The sequence below is a fragment of the Sparus aurata genome, chromosome 22 (assembly GCF_900880675.1).
Source record: "Sparus aurata chromosome 22, fSpaAur1.1, whole genome shotgun sequence".
NCBI classification, from domain to species: domain Eukaryota; kingdom Metazoa; phylum Chordata; class Actinopteri; order Spariformes; family Sparidae; genus Sparus; species Sparus aurata.
Window position 1 is genome coordinate 18,878,673 of NC_044208.1, and position 19,741 is coordinate 18,898,413.

At 42.6% G+C, this 19,741-nt stretch overlaps 1 protein-coding gene and 1 long non-coding RNA gene across 2 annotated transcripts; one reads left to right on the plus strand and one right to left on the minus strand.

The window, feature by feature from the left end:
• The first annotated feature begins 472 nt into the window (after positions 1 to 472).
• Positions 473 to 18,415, plus strand: rab32a (RAB32a, member RAS oncogene family). The gene is made up of 3 exons (XM_030406293.1): positions 473 to 1,001; positions 13,381 to 13,658; positions 17,249 to 18,415. The coding sequence occupies exons 1-3, from the start codon at positions 788 to 790 to the stop codon at positions 17,396 to 17,398; spliced, it is 642 nt and encodes a 213-aa protein (XP_030262153.1). The 5' UTR covers positions 473 to 787; the 3' UTR covers positions 17,399 to 18,415.
• LOC115574638 (uncharacterized) lies at positions 1,276 to 19,410 on the minus strand. The gene is made up of 3 exons (XR_003982532.1): positions 19,243 to 19,410; positions 16,938 to 17,067; positions 1,276 to 1,370 (listed from the first exon to the last, which is right to left on the minus strand). It is a non-coding gene; the product is annotated as an uncharacterized LOC115574638 (long non-coding RNA).
• Between the last annotated feature and the right edge of the window lie 331 nt (positions 19,411 to 19,741).

Here is a 19,741-nt window from a genome sequence, read left to right on the forward strand (position 1 = left end):
AGGTGTGTTTCCTGGTGATACTACAGCTCACAATACGCTGTAGCAGCCACATGTCATATGAGAAAATAATAGCCGATCAGAGTCGGTGAAGAGCAGGTCTTATGAGGTGGGTGGTGGTGGTGGGGGGGTGTCTTGGGTCTTGGGTACATCAGTAGTGGTTATGAAGGAGGGGGCAGTTTTCACCCAGATTGATTAGATTAGATTAGACTGCTGGACCAGGCTTGCTTCTCTAACACTGACCCACTTGTACGAACAAAAAACAAAAAAAAAAGTTAAAGAAATTAACATCAGACACAAAATGCCCACTTCGTTTATTTTTGAGATAAATATTAAATCCAAAACATCTGTAATATGTCTGATGAGGGAATCTAACATGTATCCCCCCCCCCCTCCTACTGAACACATTTAACTTCAATTCATATATAAAAAAAAAAAGGTCGTTAAACATTAAAAGGCTGACTGGAGCCGCAGCAGCACGAGGAACCCTCGAACACATATCAAGTTTCTCTCACACTTCCGGGTCCTGTGACTTATCAGGTGGTTGCTTTGCTGAGCGGCATCAGGAGGAGGAGGAGAAGGAGAGTTAAAGTTAGAGAAAGGGGGCAGACGAATGTAATTTCTGTTGCGTCTGGTCCTCTCAGCCCCTCTGACCGGTCAGCAGCAGCAGCAGCAGCAGCTCCTCACAGGAAGCCTTCATGAGCGAGAAAGCAGAAGCTGACTAAAAAAGAAAAGTTTTGTTTAAAAAAAAAAAAAAAAAGTTCGGTCGGTGTTGGTGTCGGTGTCAAGCATGGCCGGCGGCTCGGTGTCTGAGTGCAAGGAGTACTTGTTCAAAGTGCTGGTCATCGGGGAGCTGGGCGTCGGGAAGACCAGCATCATCAAGCGCTACGTGCACCAGCTCTTCTCGCAGCACTACCGCGCCACGATCGGGGTCGACTTCGCCCTCAAGGTGATCAACTGGGACAGCAAGACGCTGGTCCGGTTACAGCTGTGGGATATCGCAGGTAAGGACAGTGTTTGGAACTTTGTATTATTTGAATTTTTTCTGTGTTACTTTCTCCTGAGCATGACGACTGAGGCGGGTTTTCCCCATATACGAGCAGCAGCAGTAGTAGCAGCAAAGACCGGTCCATCATGTCATGCTCGTTGTCTTCTTTCCACTTTATGATCACGGCATCTCATAATTGTCAGAGGAATGTAGGTCACGTTGTTATAACCGAGCCAGAGCGCCGCCCACCCCCTCTGCATCCGCCACCCTCCACCACCAAAGCTCACCAGGTCGCTCTTGTAATATTTCCTCTGTGACTTCACCTATTATTATTTCATGCTGTTTGTTCAGACTGTGATATTCCCAATGTTGATCTCCGGTATTCCTGCAAGAAAAGAGAGAGATCTTCAGCAAACTGCAAGTAAACTTGGCGCCTGGCCGGTACCAACCTGAGCGATCCAGCAGCTTGTGCAAGCAAAGAAAAAAAAAGGGAGAGAGAAAAAAAAATCAGAAGCAGAGTAAATAAGATCTTCCTGCATGCAACGTGTTTGTCATCTCTAGGCAACTGAAAATATCTCGGTGTAAACAGTCTTGGAGACAACCACGCGCTTGGAAAAGGGACAGGTGAAGGGATGGAGGGAGCGAGCGCACACGACTAAAAGGCAAACAAAGTTTTGAAAAAGTGTCTACCGAGTTGACAGTGGGGGATCAGCTGCGGTGCAGACGGCAGGAGTTGTCTTTCATCGCCGGTGTCTGTAAAAAAAAAAAAACTGCTTGGTCACACGTACTGTACAACTCATTAGGCTGATTTACAGGGTGTACTTCTATGTTGGGTGCAGTGAGATCACATGGCTCCAGGGCCCGTGTGTCTGTATGCCTGGTGTCTCTAATATTGCTGTGTTGCTCCTTGGACATCACAATTAGTGTTGCTCCAGGAGCCTGATTTCAGCGTACGCAACGGAGATGAGAATCCCATCTGGAGTTGTTGCGGCTGAGTGGATCAAGTATGGGACTGTCAATCAGAAGACCGGCGATCGTGTCTTGTTTGGAACATATTCATATATTTTACGCTACGCTTCATTCATTACCTTTTGTTGCATTGTAGTTTTCTGTCGCTGCTTGGTCAGGATGAGGGAGCAAAGATAACTGTTTAGGTTTAGGCAACAAACATACTTTGGTTGCTGGTTCGATTCCCCTGGACTGCATGTCAAAGTGTCCTTGGGCAAGATACTGAACCCCAAACTGCTCCTGATGTGCTCGTCGGCACTTTGCATGGCAGCCACCACCATCAGTGTATGAATGTATGTATGAATTACTGTATGTCGCTTTGGGCAAAAGCGTCTGCTAAATGCCCTAAATGTAAATGGTTGGGTTTAGGCAAACATGGTTGTGGGTTCAATTAGACCCTTTCACAATGTAAAGCAAGTGTTTGAATGGGTAACTTCTCCCATGTGCTGATTTTCCCGGTCTTTTTTCCCCAGGTCACCAACCGTATGACCGTACAAAAAGGTGACTGGTCAGGTTCCAGGAACAACACCGACGCGATTTCATGCACATAGTCGACTTTTTCTTATGCTCTCGGCAAAGGCGTCATTTGAACCGTGACCATTTACAAATTGTGTGGCCTGTTCAGTCAACAACAGTCACGATCCCACCGAGAAGTTGGCATTTGTCGAAAGGGTTGTCTGTGTGTACATATATCTTTTACATTGTTCAGGAAGCTACAAAGAATGTAGTGCTGCAACTTGCAATAATAGTTTTTTCTAAAAGTAGTCACGATGGTTTGAAATCCACAATGTGTAAGTGATTTCAGACCACCACAGAGAACAGGGTTTGTTTCTAGCACATGTTGTTCCGAGAGTCTCGGCCAAAAGTGGCTGGTGGTTACCACTTCTCCTCTGGCCCTCGTGGTAAAGTGTTTTATTGCCTTAGTGCCTGCTGGAGTTAGATTCTGCCTTGAGAGTCAGCCACTATGGGTCAGATACGTATGAAACCAAGCTCGGATTAAAGGACGCGTTCGGGTTCTTTCACGTCTGCCTTTTAAAAAGTCTCATCCCCGTACTGCCCTGCCTCTAGATATGTTCTATTCATACGTTCGGATGCTGCCGCGGCTGTGCTGGTCCTTTCTCTCCCTCAATCAAACAAATCTCATATGCTGAGACAGGTCAGGACAGACGGTTAGAAGACTGCTGTTTTTATATTTCTTCCATCGCTTACAGCGGTGGCAGAAACAGAGAGGACAGTTGGGTGTGTGTGTGTGTGTGTGTGTGTGTGTGTCAAGGAGGGGAGGGTTCTGTCTGAAACTGATTGGCAGTGTTGTCCACGTTCCCCGCTGTCACTTGGTCCCTGGCAGCACAAGCTCAGTGTGCTGGGGCATCTGTGACTGAGTGCCAGGGAAGGCCGTCTGCCTGTCACAGCCAGACAGCACTCGATCAGAAGATCTGTGAGGGTAAATAAAACACTGACACACACACACACACACACACACGCTCAGACTGATATCATTCATGGAGACAAGTGAGCACGCTTGCACATTGGGGCGGAAAGGGAACCGTTTCCATGTGCACGCGCTCTGACCAGAAAGAGAGAGTTTGAGGTTAGATGACAGATACCCAAACCTCCTTATTCACACCTACACCAAAGCCTGGCCTGAGGACACCCGGAGGATAAAATAAGTGCCGAGACGTGGGCGAAAGAGTGAAAGCTGGAGGTATATTTGCCAAGTCATTAAGACCAGCCATTAAGCCATTTAATCGTGCAGAAAAGAAGGAGGAATTATCCTGGCAATACCAAGAGCAACTTCGGAGTTGCGTTTGTCTCTTTTTCCCAACCTTTAATAATAATTACAGTCTTGGAGGAATGATAGTAATCAGAGGCTTGTACAAGATAGGGGCACCATGGAAGCCAGCGTGAAACTTCTCCCACCCCCTTCTCACCCAGAATTGCTACTCTCCTGGATATGTCTAAGCCAGTGGACAGGATGATTACCCCCGTGGCATATAGTATAAAAAGCCTGCACCTTGTAGGATCACACATCCCCCCTATAGGAGCCGGATGGCTGTACATTAACAAGGACGTATGGAGAGGTTTCCATCACAGAGCTGGCTCACAATCTTATCAGGTGAAGCCAGTTTTACATTAACCATTGACATTTACGTGATAAACTCCTCTTGGTCTCAAACGCAGCCATTTTCAGCTTCAGAAGTTAAAGAATTTATTTCCAAATGAAATACTGGAACCTTTAGCCTTTTAAGGCCTCTGAAAAATCCTACAAATTGGAACCGTTCATACCCCATGGTCATATTATAACCTGTGACGAGGAAGCACAGGTAGACATGAGTTGTGTTTTTCGGGGTCATTTCTAAAAATGTTGGAAAAAGAGCTTAATTAAATCTATTGTCAATTAATCCGTTAATTGTTTGGTCTATGAATAGACAGAAAAAAGTGACAAATTCCCAATCACACCCGCTTAAGGCTCAAAACGACATCTTCGAAGTGCTGACAGTCAAAAGCCTAATGATATTCAATTTGCTCTCGCTTAAGACAAACACCATATCCTCCCAAATGAGAAATCAAAACCTGATAATGTTTGCACGAACAATTAACTTCAGCGATTACTTGACTCTCTAATTTCCAGTCAGTCGTCTAATTGATGTTTCTGCCAATTGTTTCAGCTCTATTTAGGAGCAAGTGAGCAATACCTAATCGCCTCTAAAGCAATTCGGCTCCGCTCAGAAAGTAAAGCGGTGCACACTAAAGGTGACACCAAGACCTTTTCAAGCGCGCAGAGTGACGAGCGGGTGGCACCATTGATGACGAGGGAGCAAAGGTTAATGCCTGTAAAGAGCAGAGAGTGAGCATAAAACACGCAATATACAGACAGGTGAGGAATTCAAGGACCAATATAATGTGTTTTAGTGAGCACAGCGAGTGAGAGCTTCTGAAAGAACAGTCTCTCCTATGATGATGACTTCACTACAAAATCTCCAAGATCAGGTGACTATAAGAATATAGCATGTACCTATTTTTCATATTGGATTTATCTTGTTTTTTAAAATTCTAATTTGACAAAATGTTGTGCGGAGCATGTTATGTCCTTCTTTTTCAAGTTTGCATCACATTTTCTTGCTTGCACAGCTTTACTTTAACAATATCATTGTTTGTTAGTACGGATGTAAGAAAATATCGACAAACTTGAGTATTGCTGTAAAGTTTTGTGATATTTATTCTCTAAAACAAAGGTATACATTTTAGTTAAAGGGTTTTGGATAAATTGCCCCCCAGTGATGTCACTCAGTGGCCAAGTTGCATTGTGGGCGATGTTGGCACCACGTTTTAAGAAGCAGTCCACTGGTTGAGCATTAGAACAAAAAGATCAAAATCCTTACAGGGGACCAGAGGGGCCGCCCGATTTTATTCCATGCTTTCTTCCTCCTATTTAAACCTGGCGCCTACGTTACCCACAATGCATCTTAGCCACTGAGTGACATCTCTGGAGGCAGTTGATCAGATTGCATGCAGCTTCCTCTGGAGCAACAAAAGGCATGATTCTCCTTTCTTTTCCACATATGCTGTACTACTCCCAAGACCTGTAAACACACTTCGAGTAAAATTGTTTACGTCCAAAACATTTTTGGCAGTGGTTATTTTGTCGACAATTAGATATCAGGGTTGTTATTACAGGGACTATTATACCAATATAGATCCCACTGTTGTGATTGCATAACAAAAGCAAAGGTCTTTTTTACTAATATAATTCATATATATCGTGATTCATTATTTATACTGACAGTGTTTTCCACTGTTTCACCACTCAAATATACCCACGTTAAATATATGTGTGAGAAACACTGTATCTTCTGCCTTTACAGTATTGCAAAATATTGAATCGTAACCTGTATATCGTGATCTGAATGGTCACCAGACTCTTGCCAATGCACAGCCCTTTAGTTGTCAGTATTTTACGGTAATATTCACCCACCAATAATGATTGAGACCTCGAAACTTTTCCCTCCCTGCTCTGGATTATTAAACCGATTCCAAAAGGCTCTATGTAAATGATTATAGTTGGACTGCGTCACATGTAATAATTCTACTTAACATTCTACGACAAATGTTATCGTTCTCAGCTAGATTCCTACAACCTTGTGCCAAGGCTTTACGTTGATCAGCTGCTGCAAACTCTTCAATCGATGGTGCGGGCGAAACGAGGGTGAAACGCGTATTAGAGGTTTTCCCTCAGTTCAGATTGTGTTCGGTGCTGAGGGCTGTAGTAAGCTGTAGTAAGTCTCACATGCTGCACAGTGGAATTTGAACATGCCGGTCATGTGTTTTTTTTTTTTTTCACAGACTCTCTTTTAAAACTCGTGCTGAACACTACCTCGGTGACTGCACCCTGTGTTGTCTTTTTTTTTTTTTTTTATGTCAGTTGTTGGGCGGGCGTGCGGGGAAGTTTCACAGCCAGTTGCCTCCTAACAACAGACGGAGACTGCTGCTGTTGCTACTGCCTTGTCTGGCTTGGACAGTTTCTATGGTAACCCGCCCACAGGATAGCAATATGTACGACCGTAGAGGAAACTGGGGTTGCTAGGGCTATGGATAATGATGAGACTTTTTTCTTTTTCTTTCTGTTTCTCCCACACAACAGAGATGATACAGTGGCTCCAACCGAAACCATTTCTCTTTCATCAAGTAGTTCTATAACCCCGACGTTTCTGAGGATCTCCCGTGTTCGCACAGAATGCCCTAATCGTACATTGAGGTCATGCACCGGCAGTCATCAGTGCGGCGGACTGAACTTAAACGTCCTTGTTTTAAAGCCTTTGGAATTCCGCAGCTGTCCGCCGTGTCCCTTTTTTACGGACTGATCCGGGCGCAGTTCCCTCTAGTTTGCAGGCATGTGGAGCGATTGAGGCAGCAGCACACGTCTTTGTTCTCCCCCCTGCGGTCTCATGCTCTTCTGTGGCATTCGGTGTGTAAATACACGCATTGTTCATACAGCTCATGCCTCTCCTGTGTTCAGTCTTGATTGAGTAAGCGGCGTATGACACGTGTTAATGTTTCAAGGATTAAGAAGAGCGCATACCAGTTGAGTTATGGAAGAAGAACAAAAAACACGCCAGAAAAGTATGAATGCCGTTTAATTCACGTTTACTAATGGAGCAACTTTTATTGACCTGGATCGTTGATAGAGAAGCTTCCCACACAGATCCACGACCCCCTGACCTCTGCTGTGATCCCAAAGACAAAGTTTTACAAAGAGCTCGCTAATTAGAGCAGAGAGGTCAACAGAAACCTGGCGTGAAGACGGACAGAGGAATAGTTGGACTAGACTTAGACTGATTACAGACAATTATTTGCAAAAACGCACATCCAAAACTGTAGGAATCCATACATTGAAAACAGATAAAGCCAAATATAGATTGCGTCGTTGAATTTGCCATGTTTGGCAAATAAAAATCCCATTTAAGGATAAATCTGGCGGCAGGTAGGAAATTAATGTGTAACTATTTTCTTAATTGAAAATCAGCTAGTCCTAGTTTTTTTTTTTTTTTTTTTTTTTGGGTGAGGGTCGAGGAATGTTTAGTCTCTGGGTGATTTAAGGGCATCTTTCGCTTTCTTCAGACAGGTCAAACAGATCATTCGATTGGTGCAGAAAATAAACTGGCAAATGAACGGATCGCAGCCCTAATCCTATATTTTTCTTACTATCAAGAAATCCAACAAAATGACCAAAACCAACAATATACTGATTTTCTGCTATTATTGCCTATGTTTGAAAACCCTGATTTAGGTTATGCCTTTGTGCAGAAGACCTCGGTTGTTGACCAAACAATATAAAAATGCATCAATAGATCATTTTCACATGGTGGCCAATTCTTCTGCTGTCACGCTTAGCGGGGGGAAGCTCAAATGCTGGGATGATGTAATGCTGCAGTGTCCTATGTTGCAATTTCTATATAGATAATTTATCTGACAAATGATCATTTCAACACTTCCTGACTGATCAGCAACTGAAAGTAATACGGTTAGAGAAAATCTGAAGGGACAACGGGCAATTTTTTAAAATGTTAAACATCATGTCAGATATTTAACAGTCAGCCGACGTTAGCATTCAGCCACTTCCTAGCTAACATCGCCCTGTGATGGCATCCAGTGTGTTTTCACTTCCAGGCTCAATTCAATGTGTTGAAGATGTGTGTTTATATTTTAGACTTGGTTTCTGCCTTTCCTATTGTCTCTTGTAACGTGTGTCAAATGTTCAGGTTAGCTACTGTAGAAAGCGGTTGAATGATAAGGTTAGCCATTGTGAAATGGAAACAAACAGGTTGATGTATGGCCCGATGTCCCTCCGAATTCTCATTATCCGTCGTCTTTTCAGTTGCTGATCAGCCAGGAGGTGGTTAAATGATAACAAATTGTCAGATTCTCTACGTTTTAGACAACTTTCACAATCTATAACTCGCAGTAGTATGACGATTCTGTTTGTCACCCTGAGTGTGATCTTAGAGGAAAATGGTCGCCATGAGTCTATAAAACGCACCATTGCGCCGCATGACTGCGCTGATCATTGGATTTTGATGAACATTGGCACTGTTGTTTGAGGAACCATCGCTAAAAGCTGCAGTTTCCAACACTTTTAGGAAATAATTGAAAGAAAATCCCCTCAATTTATAGATAATTTATCTTCAGTCGGGGACTGTTGGACTAAATGAATGTTGCTTTTTGTCTTTCCATGGGATTTGTTGTCAAATACATGAACCTAGACTATTAATTGTCCTTGAATGACCAACAACATGATGCGTCATTCATTAAAGAGAGAAGTTGCTTTTACTCAACAAAGAAAACAGGAATTGTGCAGAATGTGCTCGCCGTGTTTGTTCTTCAATGAGAGTTTGTTCAGTAAATGCAGAAGAGCGATTACCAGTGCTTACTTATGCGACTCGAAAGGTCAGGCATCGGGGGATTTGCTGTCATTTAATGTTAGTGAACCACGTCACCCTTATCAATACCCAGATAACTCATTACAGCCTAAAACAGTCAGATGTCCGCGTGTGCAGCGGCAATCGGTGATATTGATCCATGCAAGTCTTTTTCCTTCCAGCCACTTCTCTCCCGGGAGGAGTGAGGTTAACACCCGAGACGGGCTGTGCGCTCACACATCGACCCAGCAGGAGTGAGCAGAACGTGTCAGAAAATCAAGCGGTGAATGTAGACAATGACACGCTGTCAGGGCCTCGCCAGTGCTCATGTCCTCGGTGCCTGGAATACATGAATGATCGTACTTATTCTCAATATTAATTTGATTATTCAGAACAAGGGTCAGAAGATATGAGTTATATGAATTATACTGACTGCATACACATGCTTTGTTTGGGCAGGTTAGCGTGTGCTTACAAAACCTGTTCCTTGTCCAGGTCGAGCAGGCAGAAATGAACATTTCAGTTGTTGTGCTGTCGCTCTTCCATCGCTGACCCGTCCTTGGTACACTGTGTTCTTTAGCAGCATTTTGAGAAGGTTCTGCCTCTATTGTACATCTTGCCTGTGTTGTCAATGCCGCTCAGTGTCTCAGTCCTGGCTAAACATTCTGTTGGGCTCGGTCGGACCTTGCAGTTTAATTCAAAAAAGCAGAAACTGGCATTGAACGGATGAGCTCTGCAAGGCCTGGAAAAAATGAAAAGCCTTATTTCAGTCCATCGGCTCTTTATCCCACTGTGTCGTGTCTCTGGTGAATTCACCTGGGGTTACATCAGCTAAAATTAGACTCTCAATTATGAGCAATTACCATCGAGCCTGTGGGCCCCACAGTGTATTCGCTCTCCCGCTCACACCCGCACTGCGCCACACCACTCCAGTTCCTGGCGCGGTTGGGTGAGTACCCGCAGTATAGCGAAAGTATACTGAGAGAAGCTGTGCTCACACTTCCTCCATCCCTTTTCCTTGGTTCATTTTCCATATTGTAACTCGGCTCTAGTGGTGGCCGGTTACTGTCTGATACACTGTACAATTACACTTGCCCCTGTAGGCTTTCTGAAATAGGAGCGGCGTAGCAAAGATGTGCTAAATCCGTCAAAGTACGGGAAACCTGATGTAACAGCAGAGACTGAAAAAAAGTTGAATGAGCAGGTGCTCTTGAAGGTTCCAGTTTGTAGGATTTAGAGGGATCTATCGGGAGAAATAGATTATAATATTCATAATTACGCATTCATTAGTGTGTAATCGCCTGAAACTAAGAACTGTTATGTTTTTCATTACCTTAGAACAAGTCTTTATCTACAGAATAAGCTGCTCCTCCTCAATGTAGTTTTTTTTTTTTTTTTGCCGTTCAAGTTTAGGATGGTGAGTCACAATATACAGTATGATGTGGCATCTGCAACAGTATCCATACTGTGTGTTTTTATATGAGGCGAGGTCATGAGTTTTAGACCTATATTATTATATTTCAGTTTAGTTCCAGGACATTACAAATGAACATACAAAAAATGTGCTCCTCAATGCTTCTTAGTCAAATATGTTTATGCGTAGCTTGAAGGGGCCACAACTTTAATTTCATTGCGCGACCTCGTGTTGCAGAATTATGCTAAATTAATCTGATAATGCGCTGTTTTGTCAGGCTGTCTGTCCGTGCCTCCATCCGGCCCTTGTCCCACTCTTGTGAACGCGGCAGTATCTCAAGAATGCCGCAAGGGAATTTCCTCAGATTTGGCACGAACGTCCACTTGGACTGGAGAAAAGGACTGATTAGATTTTCGGTCGTCAAAGGTCACTGTGAACTGTGAACAAAAACTCAAACATTTTTGGCCACTATTCAGCAATTCATATGATAATTACAAACACAAATGTAAAAGTGGATGACATTTTTCATCGACAAGGTCAAAGATCAACTTACCTGCGTAACATTCTGCAAAGAGTTACAATTCTATATTATATTGTTTTTATCAGCCTTTTAACCAGGCAATTGCGTCTTAGTGTGGTTTAAGTTTTTTTCCTTAGGGGTTTATTTTGTTTGTTTTTGTTTTACTTTCATTTTTAGTTTTACGATCACAACGCTGATATGAAGAAAAAAAACATTGCTGCTCCCAAACGAAAGTCAGACCAAACCCTGAGGCGCCATCTCACTTTAAAAGTAAAAGTGCTTTTTATTGTATCTGGACAAACACTTCTGTGAACACAGAGCAGAAGCTGTTTTAACCTCGGGCTCCTGGTACAAAAGTGATTAACACTTTTCCTTTTTTTTCGCTTGCAACCCATAATATCTTAGTCACAGATAATGATCACGGCTGCAGCCTGCTCATGCTTGTGCTCTGTTCCTGTAGCTGCAGGCGGCATCGACACACCTAACCGTCTTGACATGCAATAAATGAGGAAACTCCAGAGCCAAGTCACACAGGGACTATTTTTTTTTTTTTGGGTTACCAACTGATATGTTTTGGTTTCATTTTGAGTTGCCCGACTAATATGTGTACCAAAGGGGGTTATTACAGGATGAATCTGGCGATGGGCTGTGATTTTCTTGTTATGAACTCATTCCAAAACGAACAATGAATTAATTCCACGTAATGGGAATGTTGCTGGAAACTACAGCACGCAGCTGTTCAAGGACACAAGTTAATCTCCTTTTAAATTGAAAGTATGTTTGTGATCTTTCTCCAAGACATGCCGGGGAAGTTTGGAGGTAGTGAGAGGGAGAGAGAGAGAGAGATGGGTTACCACGTTGTTGTTTTTGGCTTTTTCACGGGACTTCTAGACAACATGGCCTTTTACTGTCAGCCCAAATCAGTTTTTTTTTTTTTCAGGCTCATTCAGATTGTATACAGATTGATTTCAGTGAGTCTGGAAAGCAAAAAGTCCAGGTTAACGCAAGTGTTGGTTGGCTGGTGATGTTTGGATGCGCAAATCGAAGCAATTCAGATCGACTGCAGTCTTAACGGAGCCTGAGAGAGGAATAGAAAATGGCCAGCCTTATTGTTAAAATTTAGGGTTTTTGTTTCTGAGAAAACTATGAAGAAAAAGAATAATACATAGGCCCCACCAGTCACTGTCGCCTGCGATAAACACAGGAGCTACACACCAGCAAAGTGAGGTTTGATAATGACGATTAATTGTGAAGGGCCACACTCCTTCATGAACTACAAATGCAAATCAAGCGGCACGAAGCAGAAATCAAGGGACCTTTAATCGGAGAAGTATACTTGAAAGTGTGACGTCAGCAGAGTGTTACCAAAGATGCTTTTCACCGGTTGAGCTGCTGATTGTAGATTCACTTCCCCCCACCAGTGAGGCACTGTGCTGCACGCCTCACTGCACACTTGCGCTAAGGTGAAGTGGGCAGACTTGAAGGCATGTAAGAGCGTCTGTTCCCGGAATTACTTCTCGCCTCAGGGAGAGTCTGTTTCCTCTTTCGGGTTTAATTTTGATTGTGCTAACTGAAAATTTGAGTTTTGTTACAGTTAACAAAGGTTGGAGCCGTCTGCAGTCATTTTCCAATCATGTGCTTGCATCTAAGAAACTACAAAATAATCTGTTCCCTGGCTGGTTGGTGTGATGTGATTACAATCAGTAGATTTAAAAGCGGTGCCTGACCCAGTGTGTTAAAACTCAAAGCACTAGTATTTAACAACCTGGATATGAAACTAAAAAAAACAACTATCTTTTTCCAGAATTGCTACTTGCACCTTTTTTTTTAAAGGGGACTTTTTATGCTTCCTTCAGTGTTACAAAAGTTATTGTGCATGTAAAAAAAAAAACTTGTGCCAAGTTAAAAAGGCCAAAGTCCACCAACAGAAGCTCCTCTCTCCCACTGAAAACAGTGCTCCTGAAACGCCTCGTCATCGGTTCCCAGACTTTGTGACATCACACTGAGTCACGGAAAAAATTAACTTGAAAATGAACACAATATGTCCCCCTTTAAGAGAAGTATAAAACAAACCGTTAAAGAAGAGGCCCTCCCATACTGATAGTGACGCCCAGATCCTGCTGGTAAATCCCCTTGATTTGCCTTTGTGAAAAATTACCTCCGATCTTCTCAGAGAATGACTACAGAGAATGGGCATATTACTTCGGCCAATTACTGTCTGAATAATACTGAATAAGAAACTCGGAACATCCCTGTCATTGCCATTTTTTGACCACATTTTAGAGGGGGAAAATTGTTAAAAGCATCAATATATCATCATTTACTGCGACAAAAATCTGGGAAAGACATTTGGTTTTATCCTTAAGAGACTGTTAATGTTCAATCACATCTTCTTTTGAATGACTCATTACATCCACCTTCTTTTTATTATAATTTTTTTAAATATCCACAAACCCCCAAACCCTATCGCTCATGTAAATTTTAGCTGCTTTGTTGAAAATACAAATATCCCACTGAATTTTTTCCCCCCGTCCCCCAGGTCAGGAACGATTTGGGAACATGACGCGGGTGTACTACAAAGAGGCCGTGGGGGCCTTCGTAGTGTTCGACGTGACGAGGGGCTCCACGTTCGAGGCGGTGTCCAAGTGGAAGCACGACCTGGACAGCAAGGTGAAGCTGGCTAACGGCAACCCCATCCCCTCGGTGCTGCTCGCCAATAAATGCGACCAGAAGAAAGACAGCTCCAACAACACAGCCCTGATGGACAATTTCTGCAAAGAGACCGGCTTTCTGGGCTGGTTCGAAACCTCGGCTAAGGTGAGAGGTCCAGCGTTAGATGGAGAAGCTCTTAGTCGCACATACAATATGCATAGAATTGATCCGTGCACTTTTGACACACCTTCCTATCTGTATCTGTTTGACATGCTTCCTTTTTTATCAATAGTCTCCTCTCTCTGATGTTTTATTTCTGGCAACTCTCAAAAACCAGCGTTGAGCAGCATGAAATTACCAAAGTTAGCGGTCATATTAATGCTGGCTGAGATATCTTGCATCATGGGGGATACATATTTCCATTTAAAGCTCCTCAAGTCATGGTCCAAACATGACTAGTAATCGCTCCAAATCTTATTTAACGCATGAAACGTGACTCGCGCTCGTGGCAAATTCACTTTGATATGGGCTTTTGAAATGCCTGCATGGCCGAGTCAAAATAAGAGCAGCGGCTGGACTTCTATTGTGAAGACATTTAGCCCTTTTCACAGAATGGCTTCTTCACTGCTCACTGCAGACAGGAAGTCCTGCGGGGAAGCAAGGTCCCTTCTGAATGGTGTAATCACACTGGTTACACTGTGGGGATTGTGAAATAGTTGCGTGTACAATTTTTTGGGGGGCGAAAACTTGCGCACTCGCTCAACAGTTGCTCACATGAACACTTTTGATCCAAGATTCAGTCGCAGGTACGGCAGTTTGTAAAGATAAAGGGACGACAATGAGAGCGCCGATGTTTCTCAAGTCTTTAACTAATGATAATAATGAAATTTGTGACAATCATGTTCTTTCCTTATCCTGCTGTCTTTGCCATTCATGCATAACATCTTCGGATGTTTATCTCTCCAGCCAGTGAAAAGACAGCTGGAGTGATAAGGGTATCACGTGATGTTGATTGATGTCACAGCCCAGAGCTGTGAGGGTTAGAGGGGCAGGGCTCTGTGAGATAATGTTCTGTTGTGTTTTTTTTCCTCAACTTTCTTCATGCTGTCAGAGGTTTGGTTTCACTGAATTTGTGTGTTTAATGCTCAAAAAAAGCATCAATTTTCAAATTCTGAACCACTGTGCTTCAGCGCCTGTCTTTTTAAGGGTCCCGCCTCTGCTCTGATTGGTCGGTTCAAACAGGACTAACCCAGCACCTTACAACAACAGAGCAGCTGTGTTAAATCAATTGTTACATGCCAAAACTAGCCACTGGGCTGAAATTATTATGTTAATGTGTGACGTGGTGACATAGCATGATGTCACAAAGTCACAGAATTAAAGGCGAGAATACTGACAAGGCGTTTCAGGAGCAGTGTTTTCTGTTGGAGAGAGGAGCTTTTGTTGGTGTCGACTTTGACCTTTGAACTTTGTAAGGTCTTTTGCATTCACAGTAACCGATATGAAACACTGAGGGAAAGGAAAAAAATGAAAAAGAACGATAGGTCTCCTTTTAAATATACGAGTGGCAGCATATGACCAAAACAGATGTGTGCGATTTGAAAAAGAAAGCGGCATCTAAACACACACACCGCTCACGGTACTCACATCAGACTGACAAATTAGACAGTCCTGGTCAGATTTGAGTCAAGATTCTGTCATTGTATAGCTGATTTTTTTTGTCTTAAAAACGTGTCAGAACTGTATTTTTAGTGTACTGTTTGGCTGTAGTAGTAATCTGAGTTGTCTGCCATTTTATGTCCTGCTTTGAGACACAGGCTCATGTAGTGCAGATACTGTTCATGCACAGCCTGTAAATGCTTTCAGAACCACATTTTAGTCGACTTGTTAGCTATATTGTGGAAAAATTGTCATCAGATGGGCACCGTATTTCACTTCAAAATGGAGCTCATTAAACTCAAACGAAGATCAAACTAGGCAAGGCTGTTTTGGTGGCCAGCAAGGTTGTGTTTTCTGATGACCTGTGAACTCAACAAATAACTTTTGAAGTGTGTAGTTGGAGACACTGACAAATCCTGCTTAGTATCAAACGTAAAATGATATCAGTATTTAATGCTTTAATGTGGTAGATTTAACTTTGTCTAGTTTAATCCGTAAAATGGTTCACTTTCAACTGATTTGTTTGCCACCTGAAAATTCTCTGAACCATGAAACACAAGCACATTATTTCCCCCTGACATATAGTGAAGTGGAACTAAGAAAAAAGCCACTATTCAGATATGAGTGCCACAGAATTGTTCAGCGTTTCGGTAAATCTACCTACTTCCCACCGCCGGTGCTGCGAGGCTTGTTGTGTCTGAAGAAGTGAAAACTCTGCGCTCCAGTATCTGACTGATCAGCAGGTAACTGTGTGAGAGCACGGGACCGACGCAAACAAAGAGCTGCCAGTCGTCTGCATGTGCCAGCTCATGGTTTCGGATCATGCTTTGTAGTTTCTGTCTTGACGAGTGCTTTAATGACAGAAAGTCACATGTTCATTCCTTAACTATGAGCCGCCTCCCTCGTCTCCTTTTCCCACTGCCTTTTGTTTGTGTTCTTAACGTACTTCTAAGAGCATTTTTATATGTCAATAAGCCAAAAGACAAGCCACTAGTTTTGGCAGCCAGAGTAAACTTTATTGACTCATTCTTAATAACCTTAGGCCGTGCAGCTGGGTCACGTGCTGCGTCATGTGAAGTGTGTGTGTGTGTGTGTGTGTGTGTGTGTGTGTGTGTGTGTGTGTGTGTGTGTGTGTGTGTGGGGGTGGGTGGGTGGTTGGGTGTGTGTGTATGGAAAGCCTTCTTGTATATTCCCTTTCCGTGAGAGTTTTTGTTTTGTGTGCCTGTCACGCTGGTATTTAACTCGACCAACGTGTTGTCAGTGACTTTTCTGTTTCTATTTCGACACATTGCGCTGCAGTTTGTACTTCCTAAAAGTTGTTACGAGAGAAGAAGACTCAATCATGATGAGACAGCATCGTGTTTTTTTTGTTTTTTTTTGTGATATTTGGTCGTTTTGGTGATTTGCTCTCTCACTTTGCCCTGCACTCAGTGAAAAAACCCCCATAAAAGTTTAAACGTTGTGGAGACGGGACTCATAATCATCTGATTGTCGTCACATGCGCTTCGGATTAATCATGAACACTCAGATTATGGCAGTGCATTTGAGTGAATAGAATACTTTGATGCTTTTTGCCAGATATTTGATTATTTTCTTAAATACTAAGCCATTAGAATGTCAGTGTGAATGTAGTTCTTGACTTTTGCAACCTAGACTTTTTCTGTTGAACAAGCAATTTTCAATAAAAACCCAATTTTTGCTTTTAAATGCACCTAGGCTCTATTTTGATGTGCGGTAAACATCCTTGTCACTGTAGTGTGAAGAAAGCCCATTAATATTCATTACCTCTGCAACCCATGGGACGACAGCTTTTGGCCACGGTGTGAAGGACGAAGGTAAATGGCAGTTTTTACCTCGTCTCTGCTTGCCTCAGACTGGCTTTCCAATAACCACCTCTGTCTCCCAGCTGCTGCTTCTAAAAAGGCATCATATAAAGTGTGTCAGTGGACTTCCAAACTCTGAAATGGAGCATAAAGCTTAGGAGAGGTAATTGAGATCATTGATTAAGCTCGGTGGTTCAATTCCTTAAGGAGAAAAGGGACGTGTAAATCAACGATATATATCACCAGTGTGACATACTGTTTTCTCTTTCCTAGGACAACATCAACGTGGACGAGGCGGCACGCTTCCTGGTAGAGAGCATCTTGGCCAATGACAAAGGTTTGCCGTACGAGGAGAGCAATGGAGACCGGATCAAACTGGACCAGGAGACTGTGGCCGCTGAGAGCAAGTCGGGCTGCTGCTAACACTCAGTTCATTCGTTATTTTGCCATTCGCCCTGCCTTTGGCCAGCTCGGAGGGATATGTTTTTTTTTTGGGTCTTCAAAGCTCCAGGATCTTGTCCTCTCTGCACTGATGCCCATTTGACCTGCACATCCAAGTTTTTCCTCTCTGTCCTTAAGCCAGAATAGAAGCCTAGTTTTATCTGTATGTTATCTTTTTGTGTGTTGCATTTCCCCGATTGTGTATGAACTCGACCCAGCCCTCCGCACCTGAACCCTGCTGCCGCCGAAGTCCTGGACTGAACCACGGCTCAAGAAGGGGTGCGACTAAACCAGAAGCTGAGAAACACAACCCGTAGCCTGTTGATTTCTGTCACTCCGGTCTACTCTCTCCTTAGTATCTTTGTCAGTTCAGTATTACTGAAGTTGTTTCTTCAGTTAACATATTTTTTACAGAAAACTCATGTGTGTGTTTCCGGCCGTTCTTTAGACTACTGTGTAAAATAATAATGAAAAAAAAAAGTTTGCAGAGATAACGAGATAAGCAAATGTTATCTGTTCTCATATTGGTGTCATAAGCTGTCGTCTGTCTGCCATATTCTCTCTGAAATAATGTGCCATATTACAGTTCTTACTTGGTGTGTCAATTAAAGGTGGACTTTTTTTGTTCTCTCACACATTTTTAAGGACTGACGATAAAGTATTTTCAGAAAAATAACTTATAATGGTACTATATGAGACTCAGAACCATCTGCTCTGTTGTCGTCTCATCTGTATAAAAAGTTAGATCTGATTCACTGGATGTATTTTTTTTCTAAAGTGTTGTTGGGTTGTGCATTATACAACCGGTGAGATGTCATAAGAACAGAATCTGACGGAGGACTACACTCTCTTGTACATAGGGGATGATGTAAAACTATTAGAAGTATTCACATTAAATTAATAAAAAAGGATATTTTTAACATGGAGTGGAGATTAAGTTTTCATGTGAAAATACTTTGAAATCTACGAGACCAAAATAGAATAAACATTTTAACAGATTTGTGTCGCCTACTCATGATTAGACTGTCTGATTAAATGTATTTATGTAATGATTAAATGTGTTGATATTACGTATTGTAATGTTATAACAAAACACTGGAGCAATGTTGGCAAGTACTTAAAGCACAGTATTTGGTTTAAAATACAGTATAATTATTTTGTTTCTCTGTTTGGATTTGAAGTTGTTTTTTCCCCCCACGCCAAAACGGAGGATACATTTCAAGATTTTTATCGGCTCGTATACCCGTTGTATCAAGTTTACTGAGCTGGACTTATGTGAAATGTGAACACATTTCTTATGAGCGTACTGTACAAGCAGCGGTGCTCGGTATTGCCATGCAATGGGCTGCATTCACAGGATGGCCTTTTTTCCTCTGACATTTAATTCAGTGCTGAAAGCTCAAATGTCGTGGTTGAAAGTTGTGATAATGTACGAAAATCTACAATGTACTGAAAGTCTGGAGGGACAGCGGGCTGTATTTCGTGGTTAAACAACATATTTGATAACCCGTTAACTTCCGTAACCAACTTTAGCATCCAGCCACTTCCTAGCTAAAATACCATTTGACAGTGTTACACAAAACGATAGGAAAAGCGTCGAAATAATTCCAAAATATAAACGCACATATTTTAGTTAAGCATTGAGGCGAAACACACTGGATATAAACAAACGCAAATGTTAGCTAGCGGGTTACCAAATGTGTCGTTTTACTTGAAATATGGCCCCCCAGATTTACACCGTCCATCATCTTTTCAGTTGTAGATGAAATGAAAACAATTTGCCAGAAGCCTTATGTTTATACAGTCTACAACCTGTAGCACAGCACCTCAGCATTATACCGCCATTTGAGCCTCCTGCCCTGAGGGTGACATCAGAGGACAATGGCAGCCATGTGAATAGCGTCTGTAGCGACTCACTCTGATTGACTGGTAACATCAGATTATCTTTGAAAACAAGCCGACTTGTATAAGTCGAACAATTGATGAGGTCCAAATTCCACACACTGTGTATGTACATGAAACGTCTGAGAACAATGATTTCCCTCCAAGAAACTTGTAGCACGAATGACGGGATAAAGCGGTATGTGTATATAGTAGGCCTGGGACTGTGTGTTTGTGAGAGAGAGAGAAAGAAAGAGAGAAGGAGCACACCATGTGACTCTACTCAAGAAACAGTGTGTGACAGTCATCAGACTCTTTGCTCTCAACACTGCAGCTCGGACTCTTGCACACACCTAATTGTAACCAGGGCAGGAATGCAACGGAGGCGTGCCAACAGTGTTGTGCACAAGCATTACAGCAGCTCTCATTCAATGCCACATTGTG

What these genes read in the sequence shown, in the direction of transcription:
- rab32a (XM_030406293.1), top strand. Translation starts at nt 788, where the DNA reads ATGGCCGGCGGCTCGGTGTCTGAGTGCAAGGAGTACTTGTTCAAAGTG. An exon ending in ACAGCTGTGGGATATCGCAG is followed by an intron (nt 1,002 to 13,380) that starts GTAAGGACAGTG and finishes CCCGTCCCCCAG; the next exon opens with GTCAGGAACGATTTGGGAAC. An exon ending in GGTTCGAAACCTCGGCTAAG is followed by an intron (nt 13,659 to 17,248) that starts GTGAGAGGTCCA and finishes TCTCTTTCCTAG; the next exon opens with GACAACATCAACGTGGACGA.